Genomic DNA, 27,061 nt, shown 5'->3' with positions numbered 1-27,061 from the left:
CTCCAAACTGCTTGTACCAGATCAACAAAAATATTTCCAGTAGATGTGAATACTAAGCAAACAGTGATAAACAGAAGCACTGAAAAACACTCAAACATTTCAAGCAAATCTGAAATGTGCTGAGGTCGATAACATGAACAACCACATAGTGACTGTAATAAGACGAATTAAATGAATGGACCAATGCGGCAGAAATGAGTGAAGATCCATCAATATGAAATAATATTAGGGCAAATTATTTAAATATGTTGACCTGACAGTGTCACAAATATATACTCATTATTGAAAATTTGCATCAAACCCAGGACTCAAACTCGGATTTCCTGTTTGCTGCTTCAAAGTAATCAGGGTATTTAAGAAAAGCTTAATGAATGATTTGAGAAAAACTGAATATTTCACAAACAGCTCCTATGTCCATAAAATATCATATCACAGCATAGACTGAAACTTCTCCACTTTCTCTTGATCAATATAGTCTTAATTATGTGAAATGTTTGGCAAAATGATTTGTCTAAAACTAAGAAATAAAACAGATTAGGGACACACTTCATTTGCCTTTGAATGATGCTTAAAATCATGTCCAGTAAATGAGGAGCTGACTGAGAATTTGAAATTCAGAGTTTAATTTAGAACCTTATAATTTTAAAGGGATCTTTAGGGTAACTGACTGGTGGAATTTCACTCAATAGTATCCTTATGCCATTAACATATGAGCATCTCAGCTGCGGTACATATAATGTCAAGCACCACTGAACATTATTTTTGTTGTGATTGTCTGCAACTCAGTAAGTCATCTTCATGGTGAGTAGCAATTTATCCTTTTCCTATTATTGTTGACATTCCAACACGAAGTTTCCATTGTTCCTTTAATCTATCTTACATCTTAGTTTTAGACAAATCATTTCACAAAACTTTTGATTATTTTGTTCCTTTCTCTCTCCAAAATATTTTTATTCAGTGGACTGTGCTGTATTACTTTAAAAAATTTTTCGTTACTTGCAATAAATGTGCTTAATTCTTCCGTTGTGACAATATACAGCATAATATTTGGTGTTCATAACCGTGATGGCTTACAAAAAATGTGACAAGTCTACACGCACACACACGCACGCATGCATGCACATACACACACGAGTATTCAGTGAGATACTTATTTTTGATAAGGGCAAAATGATAGCTTTCCCTGCACCCCAAACCATGTACTAGTCTACCAGCTCTCTTTTGTAGCAACACTATTCTTCTCAAGTGCATAGTCACATTATTTTTTTCAAGTGCACGTCAGCAGCATACTACCACAACTCTACCCCATAATTTATAAATGGGGAAACTGCCATGCAGTACAGTGTGTTTAGCATTTAATTACATACAATTTTGGACAGTTTGATAAGCTAGTAAAATGCACTGCTTATTTTCCCACAATAAAGTTAAAATGGTTTTTTTCTATTATAGACTGCCATCTAAATGCACATGAAGGAATTTACAGTCTTCATTGTCTGTATACAAAATTCTACAAATATTTCCTCTAGTAGCTGTGATTTTGTGATGTTTTCTTTGAGACCTCAGTTACTAAAATATTTAGTAACTTAGGCGTCATCAGCGTAATCAATTGTTTGGGATATAGCAGGTTATACAATATCATTTACACGCACAAGAAAAAGAAAATGGTCCCAATATTGAGCCCTGTGGTATGTCCTGCATTACTGTTTAGGTCATGAATTGAATATTGATATTACCATCCTATTTTGATAATTTATATTTGTGCATTTTTATGTTTTTTTGGGTAGTACATAGGAGTTCCAGACATTGTGTGGGATATCACGTCTTCAGTTCTGCAAGAGAAGTGAATCGTTGACCAGGTACAAAGCCTTTGCAAGATCTAAATATATGCTTACAGTACGCTTTCCTTCATCTAGATAGCTACAGGCTTTGTGAAAAAAACTCTATGACAGCTGTTGTGGTGTTGCAATATTTTAAAAATATGTGCCAGTTTCTGCGAGTTGAAGTAGGCACCAAGCTGTGCCAGCATTACTATCCAAAAATTTTATACAATCTAGGAATCAGTGATACTGATCTGTAGTTTATGCTTCCTCCTCTGATTGTTTTCTTTATTTATTGGTCAGACAATGCTCCTTTTCAGTGCACTGGGAAATGTACCTTCTTTGATGCTACAATTGTTGAGATACTTAATTGATTTTAAAAAGTTTGTGCATTTTTTTTAATTTCTGTATTGGAAAGACCATCCCAACCACTTGAGTTTTCGTTTTTTAGCTGTAAATTATTTTCCTTATTGCTTGTTCCTTTACTTCCTCAAATTCATAGCCCTTATCTGTTCTGTAGCAGTGTACTGGGTTGTTGAGCAGATCTGTTTATACAGAGGTCATGGATATTCTGACTGATCTTGAATAGTTTAGTTGATAGTTTGGACTCAACTCTTTTTTGCCACTGACTGGCGACTGATTTTGATTTAACTGGATAACAAGGACCAAATGCCTTAACAGAACTGAATAGAATTTATTCCATTCATTATCTGACCCTTCTAACTGGTAGACACTGTCCGAATTCTCTCTAGCTAGTATATTTTCGAATGTGATTATGTTTGTAGGGTTAGGCTTCATTCCTGATGATGATTTATTTATTTATTTATTTAAATTCCTGGCTGACCCACATTTAAGCAATCAATCTGTTGGCAACAATCATCAAAGAAGTAGGATTCTGTGTTACTGAACTTAATACTATCTTCATCATATTTGGTAATTATTGCATTGCCTATCCTACTGGAGGTTAAATCTGCTATTCTGATGTCTGAAGTTACCACATTTACAAGACTGCATGAATTCAACAGATCTGGTAATTTTAAATTACTAATATTACAAGAATATTCATTGGTATTTAAATCACCCAGTGTTTAGAGGTTCTTGGATCCAACTTTGCCAATTACCTTATTGAAGCTGTTGAAGAAATGATACAACTCTCCATTTAGTGACAACAGACCCTCACCAATTTGTGTTTCGTAATGTATCACAGCACCAGTAAATTCAAGTGAGCCTATTCTGCAAATACTGTTCAAGAAATAACCTTTTTTTTTAATATGTTAACATAAAGAGCCTCCCCATCCCCTTTCTGGTGCTGCCTACAGTAACTACTTATTAGGGAAAAGACATACATTATTTCGTACTGTTTTTGGCCATGTTCAGTTACTGCCACAGCATGTGGATTATATTTGTCCATGAATGCCTACCGCAAATGCATAATATTTCTTGAATAATAGAAAATCCAGGCTAGAATGTAAAACTATTATGAAAAGGATAGTTGCTACACACTACATAGGGGAGAATCTGACTCGCAGATAGGCACAACAAAAAGATTATCACACTATAAGCTTTTGGCCAACAAGGCCTTTGACGAAAAAAATAGATAAAACACACACACACACACACACACACACACACACACACACACACCAGTAACTGCTATTTTTGACAAAGGATTTATTGGCCAAAAGCTTACCGTGTGATAGTATTTTGTTGTGCCTACCAGCAACTCAGCGTCTCCGCTATATGATAAGTAGCAATTAGGATTTTCATGATATTGTAGCATTTCTTAAGTATTTTAAATACATCAAACAGAACGCACATTTCCATCCATTATCACATAGTGTATTATAGCAGGAAGACTTATTTGCTTGGAATACAGTGAAAGTTTGAATCTTGTACACATCTGCATTAAAATATTTGTTTGGTGCAAGAGTATCTTCTTTCAGTACACATACTGATTGTTCTGCTTTAGACACAGCGAGCTCATTTCGTACACACAAGAGAGATGTTTCTCTCGGTTTGGACTGTTTTTTTTCTTTTTCAACAAAAAAGGAGAGTGTTAGGAAGATAAAAATGTCTTATCATTAAGTAGCCATTATAACAGAAGAATTTCATAGCTGGTAAATAATTCCCTGGCTCATAGCCACTGGGCAACTAGTATTAAACACCAAATGCAGGGTTGAATGATGGTACCTGTAATTTAGGGTCTTTAAGGAAAGAGGTTAATATAGATAGCTGTAGTATTACAGCTGGCATGCAGCGAAGATTTTGCACTGAACACAGTTTATAATTGAGAGTGTCACGAATCACATCAATTAGAATGCTCCTCATACTAGCCCAAATACAGTGTCACAGGTTGAGCATAGCTACAAGTTTTGGGTGAGACACTCTGTGGGACATGGTGTTGTTAAGCCCAGGCAGTCATACATATGAAGGGGGGATGTCTGCATTTTAATTCTCTTAAAGGAAAGCTACTTGCACACCTAAACATCAGCTGCATCCAGTCCGATCATAGCAGTATCCAAACTAACGCAGTGATTTCCAATGTTTTCACAGGGTCTTCTTTAAATTAAGTTCTTCTGAAAGACAAAGTTGCAGAATAAATGTAGTTGCAGTTACATTGTTGTTACATACAAATCAAAGTAAGAAAATTTCAAAATATCTGAGTATTTGTGCAAAAATTCAATTACTATCGTCCATCAAAATTTCAAATACTATCTTCCACCAAAACTGGTGGTGGTTAGTGTTTAATGTCCCGTCGACAACAAGGTCATTAGAGACGGAGCACAAGCTCGGGTTAGGGAAGGATTGGGAAGGAAATCGGCCGTGCCCTGTCAAAGGAACCATCCCGGCATTTGCCTGAAACGATTTAGGGAAATCACGGAAAACCTAAATCAGGATGGAAGGAGACAGGATAGAACCGTCGTCCTACCGAATGCGAGTCCAGTGTGCTAACCACTGCGTCACCTCGCTTGGTCTATCTTCCACCAAAACTTAAGTCTTACAAGTAAAGGGGTGAACTTCTAATATTAGCACAGTAAAATTAAAAGCCTACTGGAATATCAGCAAATGTGTTATTATTATCAACATATCAATTATAACCCTTGAAACATACGTCTAAATGTAAATGGATACAAGCTAATATCGTGTGACAGTAAAAGCAGTAAAAAAAGGGGGAGGGGGGGCAAGGGGTGTGTACAAAGAGGAAACACATATGCTAGAAACTCAGGTGGTTTACAGTCACCAGTGAGAAAAATTGTAAGTTTGGTCAAGTTTAGAACTGAAGAGTAATAACTAACTGACTGTCTCACAGAAAATTCACAATTTGTGTCAAAAATGGGGCAATAAGCAGACCACAGCAATGAGAAAAGAACAGAGTAGTTGAACGGAGATAATATGGATAAAACCTGGACCGATAACCATGAAACAATCTTTACTGATGAAGATGAGCAGTATAATAACAAGAGAAAATGGTATTAAATGTGAATTGGGTATGCCTGTGCATTTCACTCTCTAAACTGACAAATTTCAGTACATTAATGGCAGTCATTTGTGCCATGAATTTAGAATGTAAACTGAACCAAAAGTATGAAATCATAGAAAGAAAGATGAATAACACAAGAGAAAGATGCATTAGAATGCTCAGGAGACAAAGAACATGTCATATGAGAATAAACTGTGTACAGTGTAGGTTACAGGGAGTGAAGCTGGAAAATTACATGTATGACTACATGGGAAGGGTGTGGCTTGTGTGAATGTGTAGGAGCTTTCTACATCTGATAAAAGACTTTTTCCTGCAGCTGAATATTTCTAAATTCTTTTTTACTCTCTGCGTCTAGACTCCACACCCCCTTTGTGTGGTGAGTGGCAATCTATCCTTTCCATATTGCTGCTATTCAATTCATGTAATTTCCATTGTTTGGTCTTGTGTGACAGTGTCACATAAAGTGGTAGAGCAGATATGTGTTAGGTTCACATTGTGGGGATGGATAAGTTGCTCCATAACAACAGACTGTAAGCACATGCAAGTAATCTTTTGGCTGTAAAAGCAAGAAGAAACTGACAGGTGCCACATTAATTTCTGGCAACTGCACTGATTAATGAATGAAACTGGGAAGTAAAGCATATGGTTATAAAAGTTTAAAACGCTGAATTAAAGAATTAATGCAGAACTGTGTGTTCTGTTACAAGGACCATCGCAACAGTGGTAACAATTTCCATATTATTCTAGAAAAGAAGTAGAATGTGTAGCAAAAAGAATTCAGGTTTCTCCTTTCTCCCCTTACAATGTGGTAACTTGGACCATGAGCCCTATGCACTGCAAAACCCATGTATCAAACACAGAAACTAAATTGTGAGTAGTAGCCAGCCACACAACCCATCAGTAATACACACACCAAAAAATGTTTCCATCACCCCGGTTCCCACAACTCCTGAAGATGGAGGTTGACTGTGGATATTGTATCACAGACACAGTCCTGTTGACTGTTCAGAGATGTCACTAGACCACCCCAAAGATGTAAACAATCATGCATGGGCGGTAGCTATTAGACGGAGGGGGCCCAACACCCGATCAGTTCCATTCACGGCTTGTGTTGTCTGTAGTTCAACCATGCCTAGACAGTCAGCACCACGGTTCGATTGCGTCCGCATTGTTAATTTGTGCCAGGAAGAGCTCTCAACAAGGGGTGTGTCCAGGCATCACCGAGTGAACCAAAGCGTTGTTGTTCAGACATGGAGGAGATACAGAGAGAGACAGGAATTGTTGATGACATGTCTTGCTCAGGCCGCCAAAGGGCTACTACTGCAGTGGATGACCACTACCTACAGATTATGGCTCGGAGGAACCCTGACAGCAATGCCACCATGTTGACTAAAGCTTTTTGTGCAGCCACAGCACGTGGTGTTACAGTTCAAACTGTGCACAATGGGCTGCATGTTGCACAACTTCACTCCCGATGTCCATGGTGAGGTCCATCTTTCCAACCACATGATACCATGCAGCACAGTACAACATGCCGAATGCACTGCTGGCATCATGTTCTCTTCAATGATGAGTGTCGCATATGTCTTCAACCAGATAATAGTTGGAGACATGTTTGGACGCAACTCAGTCAAGCTGAACGGACGCCATAGACACAGTGTCAAATGAGTGCACTGAGGTGGAGATTCCCTGCTGTTTTGGGGTGGCATTATGTGGGGCTGATGTATGCCGCTGGTGGTTATGGAAGGTGCCGTAATGGCTGTACGATACGTGAATGCCATCCTCCGATCGATAGTGCTACCATATCGGCAGCATATTGGCGAGGCATTCATCTTCACGGATGACAATTCATGCCCCCATCATGCACATCTTGTGAATGACTTCCTTCAGGATAACATCAGTTAACTAGAGGGGCCTGCATGTTCGCCAGACACGAAACCTATCAAACATGCCTGGGATAGATTGAAAAAGGCCTGTTTATGGATGACATGACCCACCATCCACTCAGAGGAATCTATGCCGAATCGCTGTTGAGGAGTGGGACAATGTGGACCAGCAGTGCCTTGATGAACTTGTGGATAGTATGCCACCACAAATACAGGCAAGCTTCAATGCAAGAGGATGTGCTACTGGTTATTAGAGGTACCAGCATCAACAGTAGTCTGGACAACCAACTCTGATAGTCTCGCTGTATGGTGGTTAAACATGCAAAGTAGTCTGGACCACCACCTCTGATAGTCTCGCTGTATGGTGGTTAAACATGCAATGTGTGGCTTTCATGAGCAATAAAAAGGGCAGAAATGATGTTTATGTTGATCTTTATTCCAATTTTCTGCACAGGTTCCAGAACTCTTGGAACTGAGGTGATGCAAAACTTTTTTTATGTGTGTACAATGTGTGCTCAGTGATAGTATGACGAAAATTCATTAATAGTGCAGTGAATCATCAATGCAAAGGAATGAAAAATAGCAGTACCAGCAGTGTATATTCAGCTAACACAACATAACTAGAGAGATAAACAGATAGATAGATAGATAGATAGATAGATAGATAGATAGATAGAGAGAGAGAGAGAGAGAGAGAGAGACAGAATATATATGTGTGTTTGCTAGTTCTGCAAGTTTCGCAGGAGAGCTTCTGTAAAGTTTGGAAGGTAGGAGACGGATACTGGCAGAAGTAAAGCTGTGAGTACCGGGCGTGAGTCGTGCTTCGGTAACTCAGATGGTAGAGCACTTGCCCGCGAAAGGCAAAGGTCCCGAGTTCGAGTCTCGGTCGGGCACACAGTTTTAATCTGCCAGGAAGTTTCATATCAGCGCACACTCCGCTGCAGAGTGAAAATCTCATTCTGGAAAAAAATGGATGTTGAAAAATCAATGCAAATAACTGTTGTGTAATGTAATTAAAATGATCCTGTAATTTTTTGGAAATGTGTGTGTGAGTGTATGAGATGCTGAAATAAAATAGTAATGGGGATGTATGAGGCTGCAGGGTTTTCTAACACTATGGGTGGTGAAATAATATAAAAATACAACACCCATTTGTTCTTTGTTCCAGATAATGAAGTCTGCTCTGGTGAAGTTTGTATCAGTTTGTGAGAAGCTGATTATTATATGCTTTGTAATGAGTAATCCACATTTGTGTGTCGACTGCCATTTACAGTGTTCACACATGTGATACAGCAAGCCACGTTTACAATTGGAGGAACATGTTGCTATTTACAGAGGGCCAACACACTGACATTATCAAAGTGTGAAATCTTATGGGACTTAACTGCTAAGGTATCAGTCCATCATCAAAGTGGCTGAGCTCATGACCTTGTGTAGAAGTTCTGTTTATGTACTGCGTAGCCCCCATCAGATGTTCAAGTAAGTTTAATAATGCTTCTCTGAAATGAGAAAGATGTGTCAAATAACTAGATTGAATAAGTAGTTCAAATGAGAGTTCTAATTGCAAAGAGATAAGAAGAATAGGTAATATAAAATAAATTAAAAATCTTCCTAGCATTGTTTCTTCATTGTCATTCCAGTGTTGTCCCATTAGGCAATACACAGTCCACATAAGAAATTTAAAAGCACTTTAAACCCAAAAACCATACCTAATTAGCAATCTTGATTCATTTCAAATATAATTTACTTAAATTTCTTGAATATGAAATGATCTTATTGATAGGATGAAAGCACAGCTCACAACGTAAGAACTGCATAATAATGCCCATGCTGGTTGGAGATTGGCTATTAAAACGGAGATAAGATTTAATCTTGGTGTGCTGCACTTTCCTGTCTTGTAGGTAAAGCATTGTGCTCCACTGCTGTCTATTAACCATCACCAAGTGACTAGTCAATTCTGCAACACAATTTATGTAGTGCAGAAAAGTAGAACTCTGTGTCTTATTGTGAACGAGAAATTTTCAGCAAACATGAACCTAATCTCAATTATACTTGAAGCTGTCTGAACTTTGACTACTCAAATTCCATAGGCCTACCTTTTTGTCACTAAACTATAATACCATGATATGTGAAATATCTTTCGAACATTCACAACCGAGACACCATATGTGAAACATAAAAAATAAGTAAAGGTAGATATGAACACCACGTTACTTTATTAGGCATGGTAATATTAGAAGTAGTATGCTGTCACTTTCTCCCGACCTCTGAACTGACTTTTCTAGCCAGTTATAGGTTGGACCCACAGTTTAATGTGGATTCCGAGAAACAGTGTGCAATTCAGCCCATTTCACATTAACAAACTTTGGCTGAAATGAAAGAAGTAATAACTGACAGGAAGATTCTTGGACTAACCAGGTACTGAATCCAAGACTTTGGAGTCTTAATCTGGCACTTTAACACTAAGCTACGAAAATATCGATGTAAATTGTGCATTAGCTTTTTTCTGCATGGAAATGCATCTTCTTTCATTTAAAATACCACATGATCATGTATACCTGATTTAATGAAAGATATTTAATAAGATTCTTTGAAATTAACTGCCTGGCAAAGGATTTGTAACTTAGAAATAATAATGTAATGAACAAGATTACCCAATGTTGTTGTTGTTGTTGTTGTTGTATTCAGTCTGAAGTGTGGTTTGATGCAGCTCTCCATGCTGCTCTGTCTTGTGCAATCCTCCTCATATCCAAATAACTACTGAAACCTATCTCTTGGTCTCCCTCTACGATTTTTACCCCCCTACACTTGCCTCCAATATTAAAATGATGATCCTCTGATGCCTCAGCTTGTGTCCCAGGTGGAAAAACATGTTATGTACAGTAATTTAATGACCTCACAGTGTGAAGTATTAAGTTATAATCAATTACATCTGACTTTCAATGACATTTTACAAACACACACACACACACACACACACACACACACACACACACACACACACAACATACAACTGTAATTATCAAAAATTACAGAAGTACTTCTGAAATGAGAAATTAACAATGTAATTTTTGCTGATTTGGATACATCTAGCAATGAACAGCAGCATAACGTGCTGTAATCACAAGGACACCCATCAGATCAACACTAATGCATCTGCTGAAGATCAGAACTACATGAAGTTGGCAGTTAAAACATAAAAATATGTATTACAGTGTTAGTAAATTATTGTGACTGTTTAATGATTTCTATTTTATTTTTATGCTCTAAATAAACATAAATAACTGAAAAATAAAAAAATTGATACAGCAACATGCACAATGCTTGTTGTTACTTCCAAATACAATAATCAACTTCCTTCCTACTAATATTACACCCAGGCAACTTTTAGCAACCACACTGCATGCATTTTTTTCTGTTTTATGCCCAGCACTAATGAGGTAAAACTGTCACTGAACAACTACATTGAAGACTTTTTAGTATTTCTACATTTATGTGCTATTGGCATTTAATATCCAAACATGCTCACAACTATTGCCACAAGATTGTGATACAGTAATAATAAAATTAATGAAACAACCAGTCTTCAGTATAAACCCAACACTAAATATGTTGAACTAGCAATTTTATTTAAACTTACATTTGTGACAGGGATTAGATTCTACAAGAAGTTTAACTACTTTGTACCTGCAAATTAGTTGTTTGTAAACCAGATGCAGTAACCAAATTACTACTTGATGTGTTATTGTGGGAGAGAAAAATCGTACTGGCACTATGTCGGCGAAGAATCAACCTATGATGAGCCTTGTTCCCCGCAGAAACAGGGCTCTGTAACACATGCAACAAGGAAAAGCAACACGGAAAAAATTAACTAAATACATTATTTAAAACAAGAAACAAAACAATACAATTAGCACTGATGCAGTCAACATATAACAGACTGGACTAGCATGCTTCACTTGAAGAATAAAAATTGCAAAAGGATCAAGATATTTTAAAGATATCAGACCTATTTTGGGCAGAAAAGCATATGATCACTAAACCAAAAAATTGTTTTATCTTTCATTACAATTTACAAGCATGGTCATCCAGAACAACACAAGACCAAAATAAATTAAAATATAAAATACCATGCACTAACATGCGCAAATGAAAAGCATGCAAATTACATGAATGTTTGTATAAACCAAGCAGAATGATTAATGCACTCAATACTGAAATGTTATAATTATCTACGATCACTGCTCACTTTAAAATGGTGAACATAATATTTTTACCTTGGGTTCTACACAAATGTTATGTATGTTATCATGCAGTGCCAATCTTTTCATTTTTTAAATTGGCACTAATATCAGAAATACAACTAAGATGGTCAAGACTAGAAAGAGACATGTTCATTTAAAGGTGAACACACAGAGAATAGTTATGGCTTGTTAAAGCTATGTTCCAGAGGAATCTGACTTTGACACCTGCCTTTCACAGACAATATTCTTTCAAATTTAAGATCTAATTTGAAAATACTTACTCTAGGTTTTTTATGAGTATTTGGCCTTTTAACCTTATTGACCCATGTTTCAATAAAACGAAGAAACCCTTCAACAAAATGACCTTGTTCTTCAGTGGATAATGGTGCATAAATATCACAGTTTTCTGCCCCATCCAAGATCTTTTTCGTTGCTTGATGATTTAAGGGTAGTAGGTACACACGGAAGCGCCAGTATTTCAATGCCTGCAACATCATTCAATTAAAGCAGTGATTAAGTATAACACTTAAATTTCTCAGTGCTTCATATGATGTAATGCGTAATCTACAGCAATTTTATTATAAATGAGTAATATCTACACTAGCTACATAGCAGTGTATATAGAAAGTAATTTGCATAAGCAGGTGCCCTTGATTATTTCACGGCAATCACTTTTGCTGATGGTTGCAATATGAAGCATACACACTAAATTTGAACACAATTTCTGCAATCCCCCATCTGGCCTTTCCATGAACATTATGACTGGCTGGCAATAGAAACATACTTCTTGGGCAAAGGCAATTAAAAGACTGCTCTTATTTATTGTGTATTGCAATAGATCATTAAAACTGTGCTGCACTGAGATTAAAAGATGTGGTGTTGGTGTGAAAGATGTCCAGTTTCAAGTCATCATATGGCACACATTTTAAATCTACTTGAAAACTTAATTAATTACTGGATTCATAAAAACTGAGGCTCAAGAATGATCCTCACGCGCAGGGTCGGATACAGAAAAACCTCAAAGACGGGGCATTAAAGACACATTTACTTTTATCGTAATAAAAAATAATCAAGTCAGGTGCAAAGTTTAACTAAGTTTTATTTACACTAATTATGCACATATACAAGACAATGCCATCCTATGACATAAAAAATTTACAATTGTGGTTCTCTTCCTTAAACGATGAATTCTATGTGCCTATTCTTCCAGACCAACTGGTTACTTACATCATCAATAGGACAATCAATGTCTGTGTGAATGTTCAACAGAACTAAGCCATTAAGTTGATCCTCATCTATTGTCGACCTTGAGGGTTCTCTGTACAATAAAACAGTAGAATATTCACGCCTTTTCTCGAACAAATGCCACACAGAATAACGTATCGAGATCACTAGAATGGCTGTGACTTTTCTCATAGGTATGTTAGCTATTTATGTGCCAGAGAGAAATGTATAAAATACGATGACGTGGACACGCATGCTATATAGGAAAGTACAACTACTCAATAACTCAATTCAGTCGAGTTGACTGATGAAAGAAACAAATGAATAGCGTGTGGGCTGAATGGTGGGTGGCAATGCAGGTGGCCCCACAAGGGGAGGAGGGGGCGTGCCCTGCGCACCTCCCATCTGTCATATGTGCCACTGGGGAATTTCGTAAAATAGTGTGTGGTAAATGTGAACCATATATGACTATAAACCCAATTTATTTTCCTGATATAATCATTGTGGCTCACCTTCTGCACTAACAGAAAAACTGATAACCCACAACACATTTTTCATGATAGAGTGAAATACATGGAGTAACAGCAAACTAAAACTCTGAATCAGACCAGGAGTAACACTCAAATTTTAGCCTCACATGAAAAATGCTCTAACGTTACATAATACAGAGTGATTCAATGTTTTAATTTGTCACCATTTTCCATCTGTTTTTCGAAACTCTACAATTGGTTCCCTAAAAGCCTTAACTAAATAGAGTACTTAAGAGAAAGGAGTGTTTTGTGGTAGCTAGTATTATGGGTAGACATGTTTAGTTGGTACGTCCACATAGAATGATACACAGTAGCTGCAAAACAGTTAGCATATGACATAATTATTTATGTCTCAGCCTTGTATCTAATATGACTGCTGAATGTCTTGTTGCACAGCAACACCTGTCCTCACACAACCCTTAGCCAACAAGGCACCACGAATGTGCAGGTCTTGACCATGAGACACACAGAGCAGAAGGACATGTGACATGCAGCATTAGGTGTAGAAGTTTCAGTGCTTTCTGATATAGATTCACTCATCAATTTTTGAAAGGTATTTTTATATTTACCACTACAAAGCTGCTACAAAACTTTATTATACTGCACCTAATTCTGACTATTTATGTCATTATCTGGCAGACCTCAACATAATATACGAGGTCTATCCACAAAGTACATTACATTTTGCAATTAAAAATAAATAAAGTATTGGAATTTTTTTTAATTATATACAGATGAAAGTCACACTTTAATACTACTTTTCTACATAGTTGCCATTTAAATTAAGGCACTTATCGTAGCGATGGACGAGCTTGGAAATTCCTTCATTGTAAAATTCAGCCACCTGCGCCTTCAACCACGTGGCTAATCAGTAACCAGGTAGAAATACGATTTTTGTGGATATCCTGGAAAGAGGCACTACAATAAACTCTCAAAGGTATTGCCAAACTCTGCACAACCTCAGAAGAGCAATACAAAACAAGCGCAGGGGAAAGTTGGGCTCAAAGATCTTGCTGATTCACGACAACGCCCAGGCCCACACGGCAAATGCCGCTCATGAAGTTCTCGAATCTTTTAAGTGGGAGTTGTTTCCTCATCCGCCGTACAGTCCCGGCCTGGCACCAAGCGACTTCCGCTTATTCCCAACAATGAAGAAGTGGTTGGGTATGCAGCATTTTGATGATGGCGCACTGCTTCAAGAAGAGGTAACCACGTGGTTGAAGGTGCAGCCGGCCTAATTTTACGACGAAGGAATTTCCAAGCTCGTCCATTGTTACGATAAGTGCCTTAATTTAAATGGCAACTATGTAGAAAAGTAGTATTGAAGTGTGGCTTTCCATCTGTGTATAATAAAAAAAAAATCCAACATTTTATTTATTTTTAATTCCAAAACGTAATGCACTTTGTGGATAGCCCTCGTACCATCAAATTTTCACTGAGAGAAAAGGCAAATTTAATACTATAATCATACGAGATATGTTCAGAAAGTAAGTATACTAGATATTTTATTTTGTGTATATATTAATAGACTTGTTGACTATTGTTACACACAATCCCTATCACATTCATGCATGTGGTAAGCCATGGCACATGCATCAGCAGATTGGATGGCATAGCGGGCCAGCCGGAGGACATATTGGTCACCTTCGATGTGGTATCACTGTTTACCATGGTTCCACTTAATGATGTATTGGAACAGCTGGATCGGATTTTTCCTGCCGATATTTCAGAACAGTTTAAGTGCTGTTTGACGACCACATACTTCAAGTGGAATGAATAGTTTTATGAACAAATGGATGGTGTGGCTATGGGAAGCCCCCTCAAGTCCTGTAATTGCAAACTTCTTTATGGAGAAATTAGAAGAACAAGCCTTAGGTACAGCCAGCAAAAAACCAAATATATGGTTCCGATAAGTGGATGACACGTTTGTGCTGTGGAGACACGTCAGGTAAGAACTAAGCCGCTTTCACGAACATCTGAGTAGTATAAACTCCAGAATTCAGTTTACAATGGAGGAGGTGGTAAACGGGAAATTACATTTCCTTGATGTGCTTGTTTTTAGAAATGAAAATGGTAGTTTGGGCCACACAGTATACCGCAAACCAATGCACACGGATCATTATTTGCACCAGGATTCAAACCACCACCCACAACAGAAGCGAGGTGTTATCAAGACATTAGCGGACAGAGCTAGAAATATTTGTGAACCTGAGTTGCTCGGCGCTGAGATGTAACACCTCCACAATACACTAATGAATAACGGATATTCGTGCGCCGAAATAAAACATGCATTGAGACAGCCACCATAGTGATGTACAGGCTACTGCAAAATCTAAGGTTTTCCTGTGGTTTGTTAAAAATGTAATGGAAAGAATAGGGAGGATCTTGACGAATCGGAATATTACCGTAATTTACAAGCTCACCAGGAAGATACAGGAATACCTTAAGCATGGCAAGGACATTCGCAAACCACTGGAAAAAGCTGGAGTGTATAGGATCCCATGCAGCTGTGGAGATGTTTATGTGGGTACCACTAAGAGAACTGTTTCAAAATGTTTGGAAGAGCACAAGGGCAATTGTAGAAGAGGAGAAATGGAACGATCAGCTGTTGCGAAGCATGCTTTCCAGCCAGGTAACCACCATATTCGTTTTGAAGAGACACAAGTACTAGCAGCCACAAGCGGATATTACAAAAGGCTCTACAGGGAGGCAATCGAAATCGCCAAACATCCTAATAATTTCAGTCAAAAGGAGGATGTCATGAAATTGAACGGTATATGGATGCCGGTCTTGAAGAAGATGAGCACCGCCCGTCCCCCACTGGGTGATGGCAACAGCGATCGGCGGCAGCGGACAGTGGCCAATTGCACTGACGTTTTCAAAACACGTGACGTCACACCTCAGCGCAGGAGCGCGCGACACAGAATTTAGCAGCAGTCAGTAGCGAGCCAGTGGGTGTGTTGGACCTTCCATTGAGCTACAGACCCCCTTGATGATGTCCTCCGCAGATGGGGATGAAACGTTGGGAATTGACACAGAATTCATCAACCGACCACAGCAAACGGCCCAGATAATTATAATGGACATGATCTTATAATATCATTATGCAATGATGAAAATTTGACCAAAATTATGCCTTTTTAGGCCCAAAACACTGAGGCCATGATTTTTTTCCTGCAATCATGGTTCTGAATTTTTTGGCAGATGTGGAATTGGTGTGATGCAACTATAACAAATATCTTTCTGCTTCAGGCATGTACTGAACTATCAATGTTTCATCTACAGTCACAATAGAGCTCAGTAAAGTCTCACCTTCCTATCAAAGTCACTCAAGAAACTCACGGGCACAAGTAACCCTATTTTTCTTGTGCTGCTTTGTCAACTGTTTTGGAATCCATCTTGTGCACAGTTTCTGGTATCCCAGCATTTCTGTGAATGTCTCATGTTGTGGAAACAGCACAGAAATTTCAACCATTTTCAATCAGGGATCTTCATGGACAGTTTTCTTGATTTATTTATTTTTTTCCCCCTAACTCGTAAGTCAGAATGGAAGATCTTATACTCCTGCAACCATCAGGAGTATTTATTCTGGTTCCACTGCACTCCAAACCATTTAAACACATTCATTCTGTTAGTAACACCTTCAAATTGAACTGTTTTGATTTATGAAAAAATTTTGGTAGGGGTTATTTCTTCTGCAAGTACAGAGCAGATCACAGCACACAGTTCACACTTGGCGGGATTTCTTACCAACATCTTTCATGCAACCGGACACTACAATATGAGTTTACATACTACTATGATCCTGCAATGCTTGCTCTGGTCAGTGGATCCCCTCCACCACTCAGTGTTGGCAACCCTCAACAAACAAAAAACCACAGCTTGTTATGGTCACAGTACACTTCCTTTCTGAATATGCCTCCCACTATATCATTAAGTAATTACTTCAAAGCTAAAATGATGTACACCCCACATACATTGTGTCAAAATATGTTAAAATGTAGTTAAAGCTGTGGAATCAAGTGAAGCTGTCAAAACAAGCACAGAAGTGCATCTCAATGATGGCTGCTTCTCTAATAAATAAAAAAAGTAATGTATATAATGTAAATAATGAATAATGTTAAACATATGGACTCCCATACTACTTTCATGTGGACTCATAGTTCAGTATACCCTGTCTGGCATAGAAATAAGTGGGGTATGGAGTACAGGCCAGCTGCATGTTGAGGGCTGGACAGTGTTGTGGTTTATGTCACATAGCTTGTGACTGACTGTGGAAAGTAAACATTATCACTTGGTAGTACCATATTAGTGACATATACTATACTTTTGTTATAGGCCCACTTAGTTCATGGTATTAAATATAATGCAGCATATTTCACAATAATGGACATGTTGTACATACCATTTCAGCTTTAAAGTAAATATTTACTGAAATAATACAATTATAGCATTAAATTGTTAGTTATTTGAATGTTATGTGAATCATAATTTTGACCTCTTACTATGATATGGAAAAAGCACATTTCACAATTATAGTACATATTATCAGTGGCTTTTTTTATTATTTCTTTTAAGTTCTACAACCAAGTACAGCTCTAGTAGCAACCACAATGTGAGTATTCCATGCGCGATTTCCATTTGTCTTCCTCCACTCTCATTGTGTTCATTGTGGTTATGGCTTCTATCCATTTGGCACACTGTGCACTGGTCTCTTGCGCTGCGTTGCCATAGTGTGGACGTTTCAGAAGCTATTTCAGGATTCTCAAGAGACAACCCTCAATTGTTCACAACCACTGCACTGATGTATACCATCATAGTTTCCATGGTTTTCTCATTGTGCTAGCAGTGCATTTTCTGATAAATATGTCAAAGTTTTTGACTAGCACTGAGATCCATAAGGTTTTGAAAGAACCATTTGATGACTCTGGATATGAAGGGGACTTTTTTGAAAATAAATACAGTGATTTTGATTCTGTACAAGAACAATATTATTTCAGTATTACTGTGCCACTGTTCTACGTTATTTTGCTTGAGAAATCTGCTATGTAAGAAATACTTCTACTGAGTTTTCAGATGAAATTCCAATCCCAACAATGCACAACATACTTCCTAATAATCAAGGTAGTATTTCCAATGTAGTGCTGTCTTTAGAGAATCATGCAAGAGAAGACGTTATAGTGTTACAGAATCTTCAGGTGCATAATTAAGATAGATTAAGATGGACCACATTAGACGAGCAACCATCATTGCTTGAACTCTAAGAAGAAAATTGATTTATGGCAAAAGCGGATGATGGCAGCGGTCTTTTCAATACTTTTCAACTTTTTTCCCTGAATCAATGATGAAGCACATCAAGGCAGAAACTAGCAAGTATGTGAAACCCATTGTAGATAAAATGAGAAGACCACATTACATGAAACCCACAAGCATGTGGCACATGTGGACTGGGGTAAAACTTCATGAAATATATTTTTTCTTTGCATTACAATCCATATGTGACTAGTACAGAAAAACAGACTGCATTACTATTGGTCTACAAATGACTTTGTACCTGCACCATTTTAAGGTTAAGTTCTGACCACAAATGGATTCTCCACTGTTCTCTCTTGCCTGCATGTAACTGAAAATGTTTCATACATTCCAACAAACAAACCTGGACACAATGTATGATTTACTTTCACAGTTTCAGGCATAGTTTTCACCTGATGAAAACCTTACCAGTGATGAGTGGGTGTGGGTTCATGAGAAGAGTTATTTTCCATATCTATGTAAAAAAAACCTGACAAAATGGTCTCAAACAGTTTATCTCAAGTGATTCAAAGAAAGCATACGTTTTACACACTGAATTTTACACAGACAAAGGGCAGGAAGACAATTCTGTTAATGTCCTTCTTCGTATGCCTCTGTCTGACTACCTTGATAAGGTACGTACCATTTTCACAGACAGATATTAGAGTACACCAGTTGTTTTTGATTTTGTGAAAGACACTAACACCAAGACTGTGAGAATGTTCACTCCTAATCATAGAGGACTCCATAAACAGAGTGTAGACAACAAAAAGCTAAAGAACAGTTTCACACTACATTTATGAGGAAGAAACATTTTTGTTGCCTCTGAAGTGGAGGAACACAAGAGATATTCCACATTTTTCAAGTCTTCACAAGACAACAGATACAAAAGAAAAAGTTTTTTTAAAAATCGGGGATGATAAAGAAGATAAAACTTGATGCCATTCTAGACCTCAAACTCAACAAGGCAGGTGTATATGTGAATGATGAACTCATATCTTACTACCATCTCAAGAGAAGGTAAATAAAATTGTGGAATAAACTGTTTTTCACCTCTTTATAATGGCAGTTGTGAAGGCTTACATCTTGTACTGAAAAACAAGAAATAATAAAGACTACAGGCTGCTATTAGATAAATTTAGCTGAGGAGTTTGCAAAGAAAGGAGGTATACATTAACATACTGCTACTCCCCAAAATGTTTGAAGCAACAGACTTCTAGGAAGCCACTTTGCTGACAGAACTCCTTCCACAGAGAAGAAAGTTCATCCCGAAAGTTTTCAGTAAAAGTAACAATAAAGTGGTGTCTTGGCTGTAAAGTTTCACAGTACATGCCAGAGTGTTTCAAACTGTACTGTGTAAGGGTAGATTAATGTTACTTGAGGTGATAAAAATCTACGTAGAACTTTTTTCACTAAACATTTATAAAATAAAATTTATAAGCTAAATTTGTGTTATTCTCTCTTTCAAAACACACACACACACACACACACACACACACACACACACACACACACACACTACACTTTCAGAATTTCTTCTATGTAACAGGAGTAGTTGTCAAGCAGATCATTATATTCTGAATGATTATTCTGGATAACAAAAATGCATATAATTCTACTAATAAAGCCTGTTCATTTATATTCAAAATTACTATGAGATTTCATTTCCGCTCAACAAAATTATTTATTTCAAAAACAAAGATTACAAGACTTAACAAGCTGGAAAGCGCCTCTTGGTTCATCCCTATGAAATCCCCAAACCACCTTCTCTACCCTCTGGCTCCTACCCTTGTAACTGCCCCCGGTGTAAAACCTGTCCTATGCACCCTCCCACCATCACCTACTCCAGTTCTGTAACCCGGAAGGTGTACACAATCAAAGGAAGAGCCACATGTGAAAGCACCCACGTGGTTTACCAACTAACCTGCCTACACTGTGACGCTTTCTATGTGGGAAAAAACTGTCCATTCGCATGAATGGACACAGGCAGACAGTGTTTGTTGGTAATGAGGATCACCCTGTGGCTAAACATGCCTTGGTGCACGGCCAGCACATCTTGGCACAGTGTTACACTGTCCGGGTTATCTGGATACTTCCCACCAACACAAACCTATCCGAACTCCGGAGATGGGAACTCGCCCTTCAGTATATCCTCTCTTCTCGATATCCGCCAGGCCTCAACCTCCGCTAATTTCAAGTTGCCGCTACTCATACCTCACCTGTCTTTCAACAACTTCTTTGCCTCTGTACTTCCGCCTCGACTGACATCTCTGCCCGAACTCTTTGCCTTTACAAATGTCTACTTGTGTCTGTGTATGTGCGGATGGATATGTGCGTGTGTGTGTGCGCGAGTGTACACCTGTCCTTTTTTCCCCCTAAGGGAAGTCTTTCCGCTCCCGGGATTGGAATGACTCCTTACCCTCTCCCTTAAAACCCACATCCTTTCGTCTTTCCCTCTCCTTCCCTCTTTCCTGAAGAAGCAACCGTCGGTTGCGAAAGCTAGAAATTCTGTGTGTGTGTTTGTGTGTTTTATTTATTGTGCCTATCTACCAGCGCTTTCCCGCTTGGTAAGTCTTGGAATCTTTGTTTTTAATATATTTTTCCCATGTGGAAGTTTCTTTCTATTTTATTTACATCAACATAAATTATTTATTTCCAAACTTTGGCTACAAAATATCTGGGAAATCTCATGCCCTTAGAGTCTCTGGAGAATTCATCCAATCTTTCTGCATAATGCCCCAAACATGGAATAAACACAATGGCAACATCCTCCTGAGGTTCCTCTTCTATTTCCACTAGCCGTACAGTGGGTGCACAATGTAGGCCTCTCTGAATATGTTACTGCTTGTAGCCATTTTTCCGGAACACCGTCCTCAGATGTTCAAGTTCTTGGTTGAGACTTTCATTGTCAGTGAGGGTGTGAGCCACATGTACCAAAGTTTTGAGCACCCCATTCCTCAGTGCTGGGTGGTGGCAGCTATCTGCCTGTAGGTATAAGTTCGTGTGCATTTTCTTCCGCAGCATTTTGTGGCCCAATGTTCCATTTGCTCTTCTTTTACCAGAACATCCAGAAAGCAGAGCACACCATCCATTCTGATTTCCATGGTAAAACTGATGTTCTGAAACAGAGACATACGAGGAAGTCATTTGCTTATCCCTTCACGTGACCACATGACGAACATGTAGTCTACATACCAGAAAAACAGACAGATATCCACTGGGCTGATTCCAGGGCTTCCTCTTCGAAATGTTCCAAATAGAAGTTAGCAACAACTGGTGAAAGTGGAGACCCCATGGCTACTCCAAACTGCTTACAGTAACCAGTGCCTCAATGAAAGCATGTCAACAAGACATGTCTAAAAGATTGGTAATCTCTGTTATATGTTATCAGGATTCTTGTAAAGGCATTCTGGACAGAAGGGAGACAATGCTGAAGCCCACAAAGCACACAACAAAATCCACGAAGATGTGAATATCATATGGACTTTTCCAATGTAAGGATGAAGTATACCATTTAGGTATTTAGGGAGTGAGTATGCCAGGGCACCAAAGTAGCTAACAATGAAATGTAAAGGTACCCCCATCTTTATGATCCTTCGGAATACCACAAAGTCTCTGTGGAACTTCATATGGAAAGCCACTCTCTTCGTAAAAACAGTGTTAATCTTCCTATATGCACTGTCTTCTAGCAGCAGCCCCTGTCTCTTTGCCCATTTTCTCAATGAAATTCTCTTAGCTTCTGTATGGACACTTGCTCCCTGCTACAGATATTCAGTTTCATAGGTTTTGTTTGCATCAGAACATGACAGGTTTCATGATGTACTTCTTTAGCTACTTCAGGTGCGAGATGAGCATTTGCATGTTCCACTGCACTGATTATGTCCATGATAGTTGTGGATTTATTACTGGGAGCAAAATCAAGTTCATTCTGATGGACTCTAACAGTGTCCGCATCCAGTGGGTTCACTATGACATTGTTGATAGTCTTGAAGGGAGCAACAGACGCTTGTGAGTCTGGTGTAATCTACAATTTTCATGTTTGGTCTCTGATGGCCTTATTTTGTGCAGAGTCTCCTGTGTTTCATGTGACATCACCAATCCATTCTATGTCCAGGAATCGAACTGTTGGCCACCTGTAGATATAATTTGAAAGGTTCTTTGTTAGCCAAGTCCAGACGCAAGCGAGTAAAGTGTACTCTCTGCCATACTATTGCCAGAGTGACTCATTTCTCAATTATTCTGGTTGCACTGAATCGATGTGACGTATTATCTTGGAGAAGTTTGTCACCACACGTTCTCCACGACACCTCATAAGGAATGCAAAGGCACTCAACAAAAGGCTCCTCCAGTGGCGCAGCTTGTCAAGTATTTTCATGCTGTGATACACCTTCTGCATAGAAGTATGCAATGTCATTTTTCAGCTTCTCATGGTGTACTTTATGACAAAACATCTGAGTGGTGAATGGCTGGATGTCAGTGTCTAACAGGCATAATATTTTGGCAGCTGACCACATTGGCATCGTTGGCATCGTTGGCATCATCAGTTGCACTGAGAGATAAATGTGCCACCCCAACCCATTAGCAGTCAATTCATCAACACACCTGATGATGGCAACGTGGTCACTTGCCGAAATATTGTGCCTGTTGAACAATGACATCCAGCCATTCACCAGTGGACTATTTTATCATCAAGTACAGAAGGAGAAGCTAAAGAATTGCATTTCAGTTTGTGTTTGAAGTTAATTTCATTCTTGATTAAATTCTTCATATTACTGTGTAGAGGGTCAAAAGTTATTGTGTCTACATACTCCACTCTTTTCTGTTGCTTCAGAAAAAATGGTTCCTCTTAATATATTCTATGCGCAGGACTGCCAGATGACAACTTAAAACTGTCAAAACTAGTTGCAGCATTACAAAGTTTTATAACAGCCTTTTGATGGTATATACATTGAGGAAAACGTAAGGACTAAAATAAGTTTCACATGATGTGTTACCGCCAAGTGACACAGCTGAATGAAACTTCGACCATACATAGAAAGAACCGCTACAGTATAGTACGGAAGGTAACTTAAAAAAATACACAATGACATTAACAGAGACGACACTTTTATTCAAAGATAATAATCACATTGAAGTTACAGTGACTTTTGATGGTCCCCTGGACATTACAAAAGGCCAGACATGGTTCTCAATAGTGTGATCACTGCAGACAGCAATGCATGCTCTGCAATGTATTCCCATGATGCCCACAAGGTTGGTAAGGAGTTCTTTCCATTCCTTCACCAGTGCAGTTGACAAATGCTGGATGGTCATTGGTGCATGTGGACAGGCTACAATATGTCTCCCCAATGCATCCCTCACATGCTTGATGGGATTTAAGTTGAGGCAATGGGGAAGCCAGCCCATTTGCCGAACGTCCTCTTATTCCAAGATCTACTCAATCTGCACTTTTTCAAGCAGATGCACATTGTCATCTACAAAAATGAACTCAGGGCTGAATACACCACTGAAAAGATGAAAACTGGAAAGGAGTACAGTGTCATCGTAACACTGCCTGGTGAGTGTATCATGTTATAAAATATTTGACAGTCATTATGTCCATGCAACATTATGCCTGCCCACACCGTAACACACAGACTACCAAACGAATCATGTTCAACAATGTTCCAGAGTTTATTACATGTTCGCACCTCTTACCATATGAGGATACATCCAGAATCACTATTCAAAACTACGAAATGGCTATCTGGCTAAGAAACCACCCCATGCAGTCACTGTGCAACTGTGGAGTGTGAGACTATGTGCCTTGCAGCCCTGTTAAATGTGTCTGCAATTGTACCCGCTGTTTTCGACTGCCTCCTCTCTTATGGACAGTACTGACTGTGGTTCGGAATGCTCCTCATGCACATGAAACAATGCTGTGAGCAATACCAAACTCATGGCTTACACTCATTACAATTTGTCCTCCTTCAAGTTTCCCGGTCATTCTTCCCCATATAAAAACAACCACATGTTGTCTCTGTGCCATGTTGTACCGAAGAACACCACCATAGTGCTCCATAACTTCTTGCTGATTGACACAAAGCATTTTTCCATTCCTTCAACTGCCTTCAACAGCCACTAATTAGTGCTACTGACACTGACCTCACACCATGTGACGATCCACCATTCTGTGCTTCATTAGACTAGGACACCTCTGACAACACGCTCTCACACTTTCATTCATTTACACATAACAGTTAACATGTTATATTACTTTATTTAGTTCATCTTTAAGTTTTGCAGAGAAATTTATAGTCTGATGCTAGTTGCCACACATGAGGGGCTACAAATGAAATACTGCAGTAGCTAAAACACATTTATCAGAAGGACCTTAAAATGAAATCATTGTATTATTTCTCTACATGATCACCATTCAGAATTAAGTGTTTATTATAGATTACACCTCTTAATTAGCTGACTAAATCCCTCCCCCCAAAACTCTGCTGCATGAGATTGTAATCTGCCAATGACAGCATCTTGAACTTCTTTGTCAGCGTCCAAGTATGGCGAGCTAAGCCACATTTTCATGTTTATAAGAAGGTGGAAATCACTTGGAGCCCATTTGTGGCTGTAGAGCAGTTGTTCAACTATATCACATTCTTTGGTGTGCCACGCAAAGTGTGGTTAAAAATGTCACAAATTACGACAGTGATGGGGAAACTGTTGCTTGTTTTGAATGACTTCTTCTCAATTTTTTAATGTTTTACAGTAGGTGTGAGAATAAACCTTTCTTCCATGTTCTATAACATCCACAAACAAGATCCTTTTCACATTCAGAAAAAAGTAGTAATAACCTTTATGGATGCTATGAGTCAGGGAGGCTTTGTTTGGCTTGTTGAACATAGCAGTATGACTCCACATCATTCATTACTTGTGTATCTCCACTTCAACATAGGAAACTCATGTTTCATCTCCTGTCATTATTATGTTATTCTGGCCTTCTCTTTTCATATACTGAAAGAGGAAGTCCAGAGAAGCAGTCATCTGTTGTGTTTTGTTGTTATCAGGACAGAGTTTTGAACTCAATAACTTGGGGTACACACTTGTTTAATGAGGCACAGTCACATACAACATACTATGAGAAATTTATGGGAAGTTCTTTTATAGTTGTGATATCATGGAATATCGGTTTTAATAAGTTTATTCAGCAACTTCCTGCATCAGTTCATTACTGACCACAGACAGGCAGTTACCTCTGGCTGTGACATGACATACTGTAAACAGAGCTGAAGTGACTAATCTTGTGCAATGTATGAATTCCACATGCTGTGGTGAAGAGCCCAGGCTGGCATGGTTCTTACTGCTAACTGGAGGGCATGCTGGCCCACAGAGCAGAGTATCTGGGACCAAGCAGAACTGTCAGATATGTGCGCTACCTTGATGTGACATCATGTCTTCTGCCCCAAATATGGTCACAAAGGGAGGGATATCAGTTTCATGTTGGCTTTTGTGCAGTGCAAGCTATTGTAGTTACAGTGTAAACCATTGTCATTACAGTAAAAAACAGTACACAGTTTTAAAGATGAGAAAAGGACAAATTGGCGGATATACTATGGAAATGAGTGTAAGAGAAGTTACAGCATCAAGAAATTTCTGTTAATGTAAGTATAGTAAATAATTAATAACTAGTGTAATTTTAATTGCTCCAAAGAGATCAACCTATCATTTAGCAGTGCGCATCAGTAAGTATTGACTGAGCTACCTAAATGTATATTACTTAAACAATAACCCATTGGGGAACATTTAATTTGATATTTGATTAAAACAGAATATTTTACAGAGGAAAGCAGTTACACTACCAGAAAGGCAATATGTGTTGGTAGACGTATAAACATATCACTGACAATATTAAGTTTATAAGAATTCTGTGTTTCTTTGTTAGTTTAACTGTTTATTATTTTGTTTGGTTTTACAATTAATTTAAAGATGGACAGTGTTACATTAATTCTGACTGCAGCGGTGAAATAGCTTGTCAATTACTGTGAGAAAGAAATGCCACGTGTTTGTACAATTATTCAATGCACAGAGAGCACAAACTGAATTTGATCAATGCAATTAAAATATGCATTTGTTTAACTTTAATTTGCACACAGACTACCTTATGTAGAATCATATTAATATATCATTTTATTCATTAAAAACAAAGATTCCAAGACTTACCAAGCGGGAAAGCGCCGGCAGACAGGCACATGAACAAAACACACAAACACACACACAGAATTACTAGCTTTCGCAACCGATGGTTGCTTCTTCAGGAAGGAGAGGGAAAGACGAAAGGATGTGGGTTTTAAGGGAGAGGGTAAGGAGTCATTCCAATCCCGGGAGCGGAAAGACTTCCCTTAGGGGAAGTGTGTGTGTGTGCGAGTGTACACCTGTCCTTTTTTTCCCCTAAGGGAAGTCTTTCCGCTCCCGGGATTGGAATGACTCCTTACCCTCTCCCTTAAAACCCACATCCTTTCGTCTTTCCCTCTCCTTCCTGAAGAAGCAACCATCGGTTGCGAAAACTAGTAATTCTGTGTGTGTGTTTTGTTCATGTGCCTGTCTG

The 27,061-nt window shown here is 38.5% G+C and overlaps 1 protein-coding gene across 10 annotated transcripts in view; it reads right to left on the bottom strand.

Moving 5' to 3' along the window:
• LOC126275021 (GATOR complex protein Iml1) overlaps positions 1 to 27,061 on the bottom strand; it is a 520,849-nt gene that overhangs the window by 230,668 nt on the left and 263,120 nt on the right. For 5 of the 10 annotated variants that reach the window (XM_049977163.1, XM_049977164.1, XM_049977165.1 and 2 more), the window contains 2 exons: positions 11,710 to 11,913; positions 10,872 to 11,012 (listed from right to left, as the gene is read on the bottom strand). In XM_049977163.1, coding sequence (XP_049833120.1) covers positions 10,872 to 11,012; positions 11,710 to 11,913 — 345 coding nt within the window. The remainder of the gene's footprint in view (positions 1 to 10,871; positions 11,013 to 11,709; positions 11,914 to 27,061) is intronic. The other 5 variants (XM_049977169.1, XM_049977172.1, XM_049977167.1 and 2 more) reach the window with 1 other exon arrangement.

Source organism: Schistocerca gregaria, chromosome 1 (genome assembly GCF_023897955.1).
Source record: "Schistocerca gregaria isolate iqSchGreg1 chromosome 1, iqSchGreg1.2, whole genome shotgun sequence".
Lineage (NCBI taxonomy): Eukaryota > Metazoa > Arthropoda > Insecta > Orthoptera > Acrididae > Schistocerca > Schistocerca gregaria.
The sequence above is the reverse complement of the archived record's forward strand: the minus strand, read 5'-3'. Positions and strand labels throughout refer to the sequence as shown.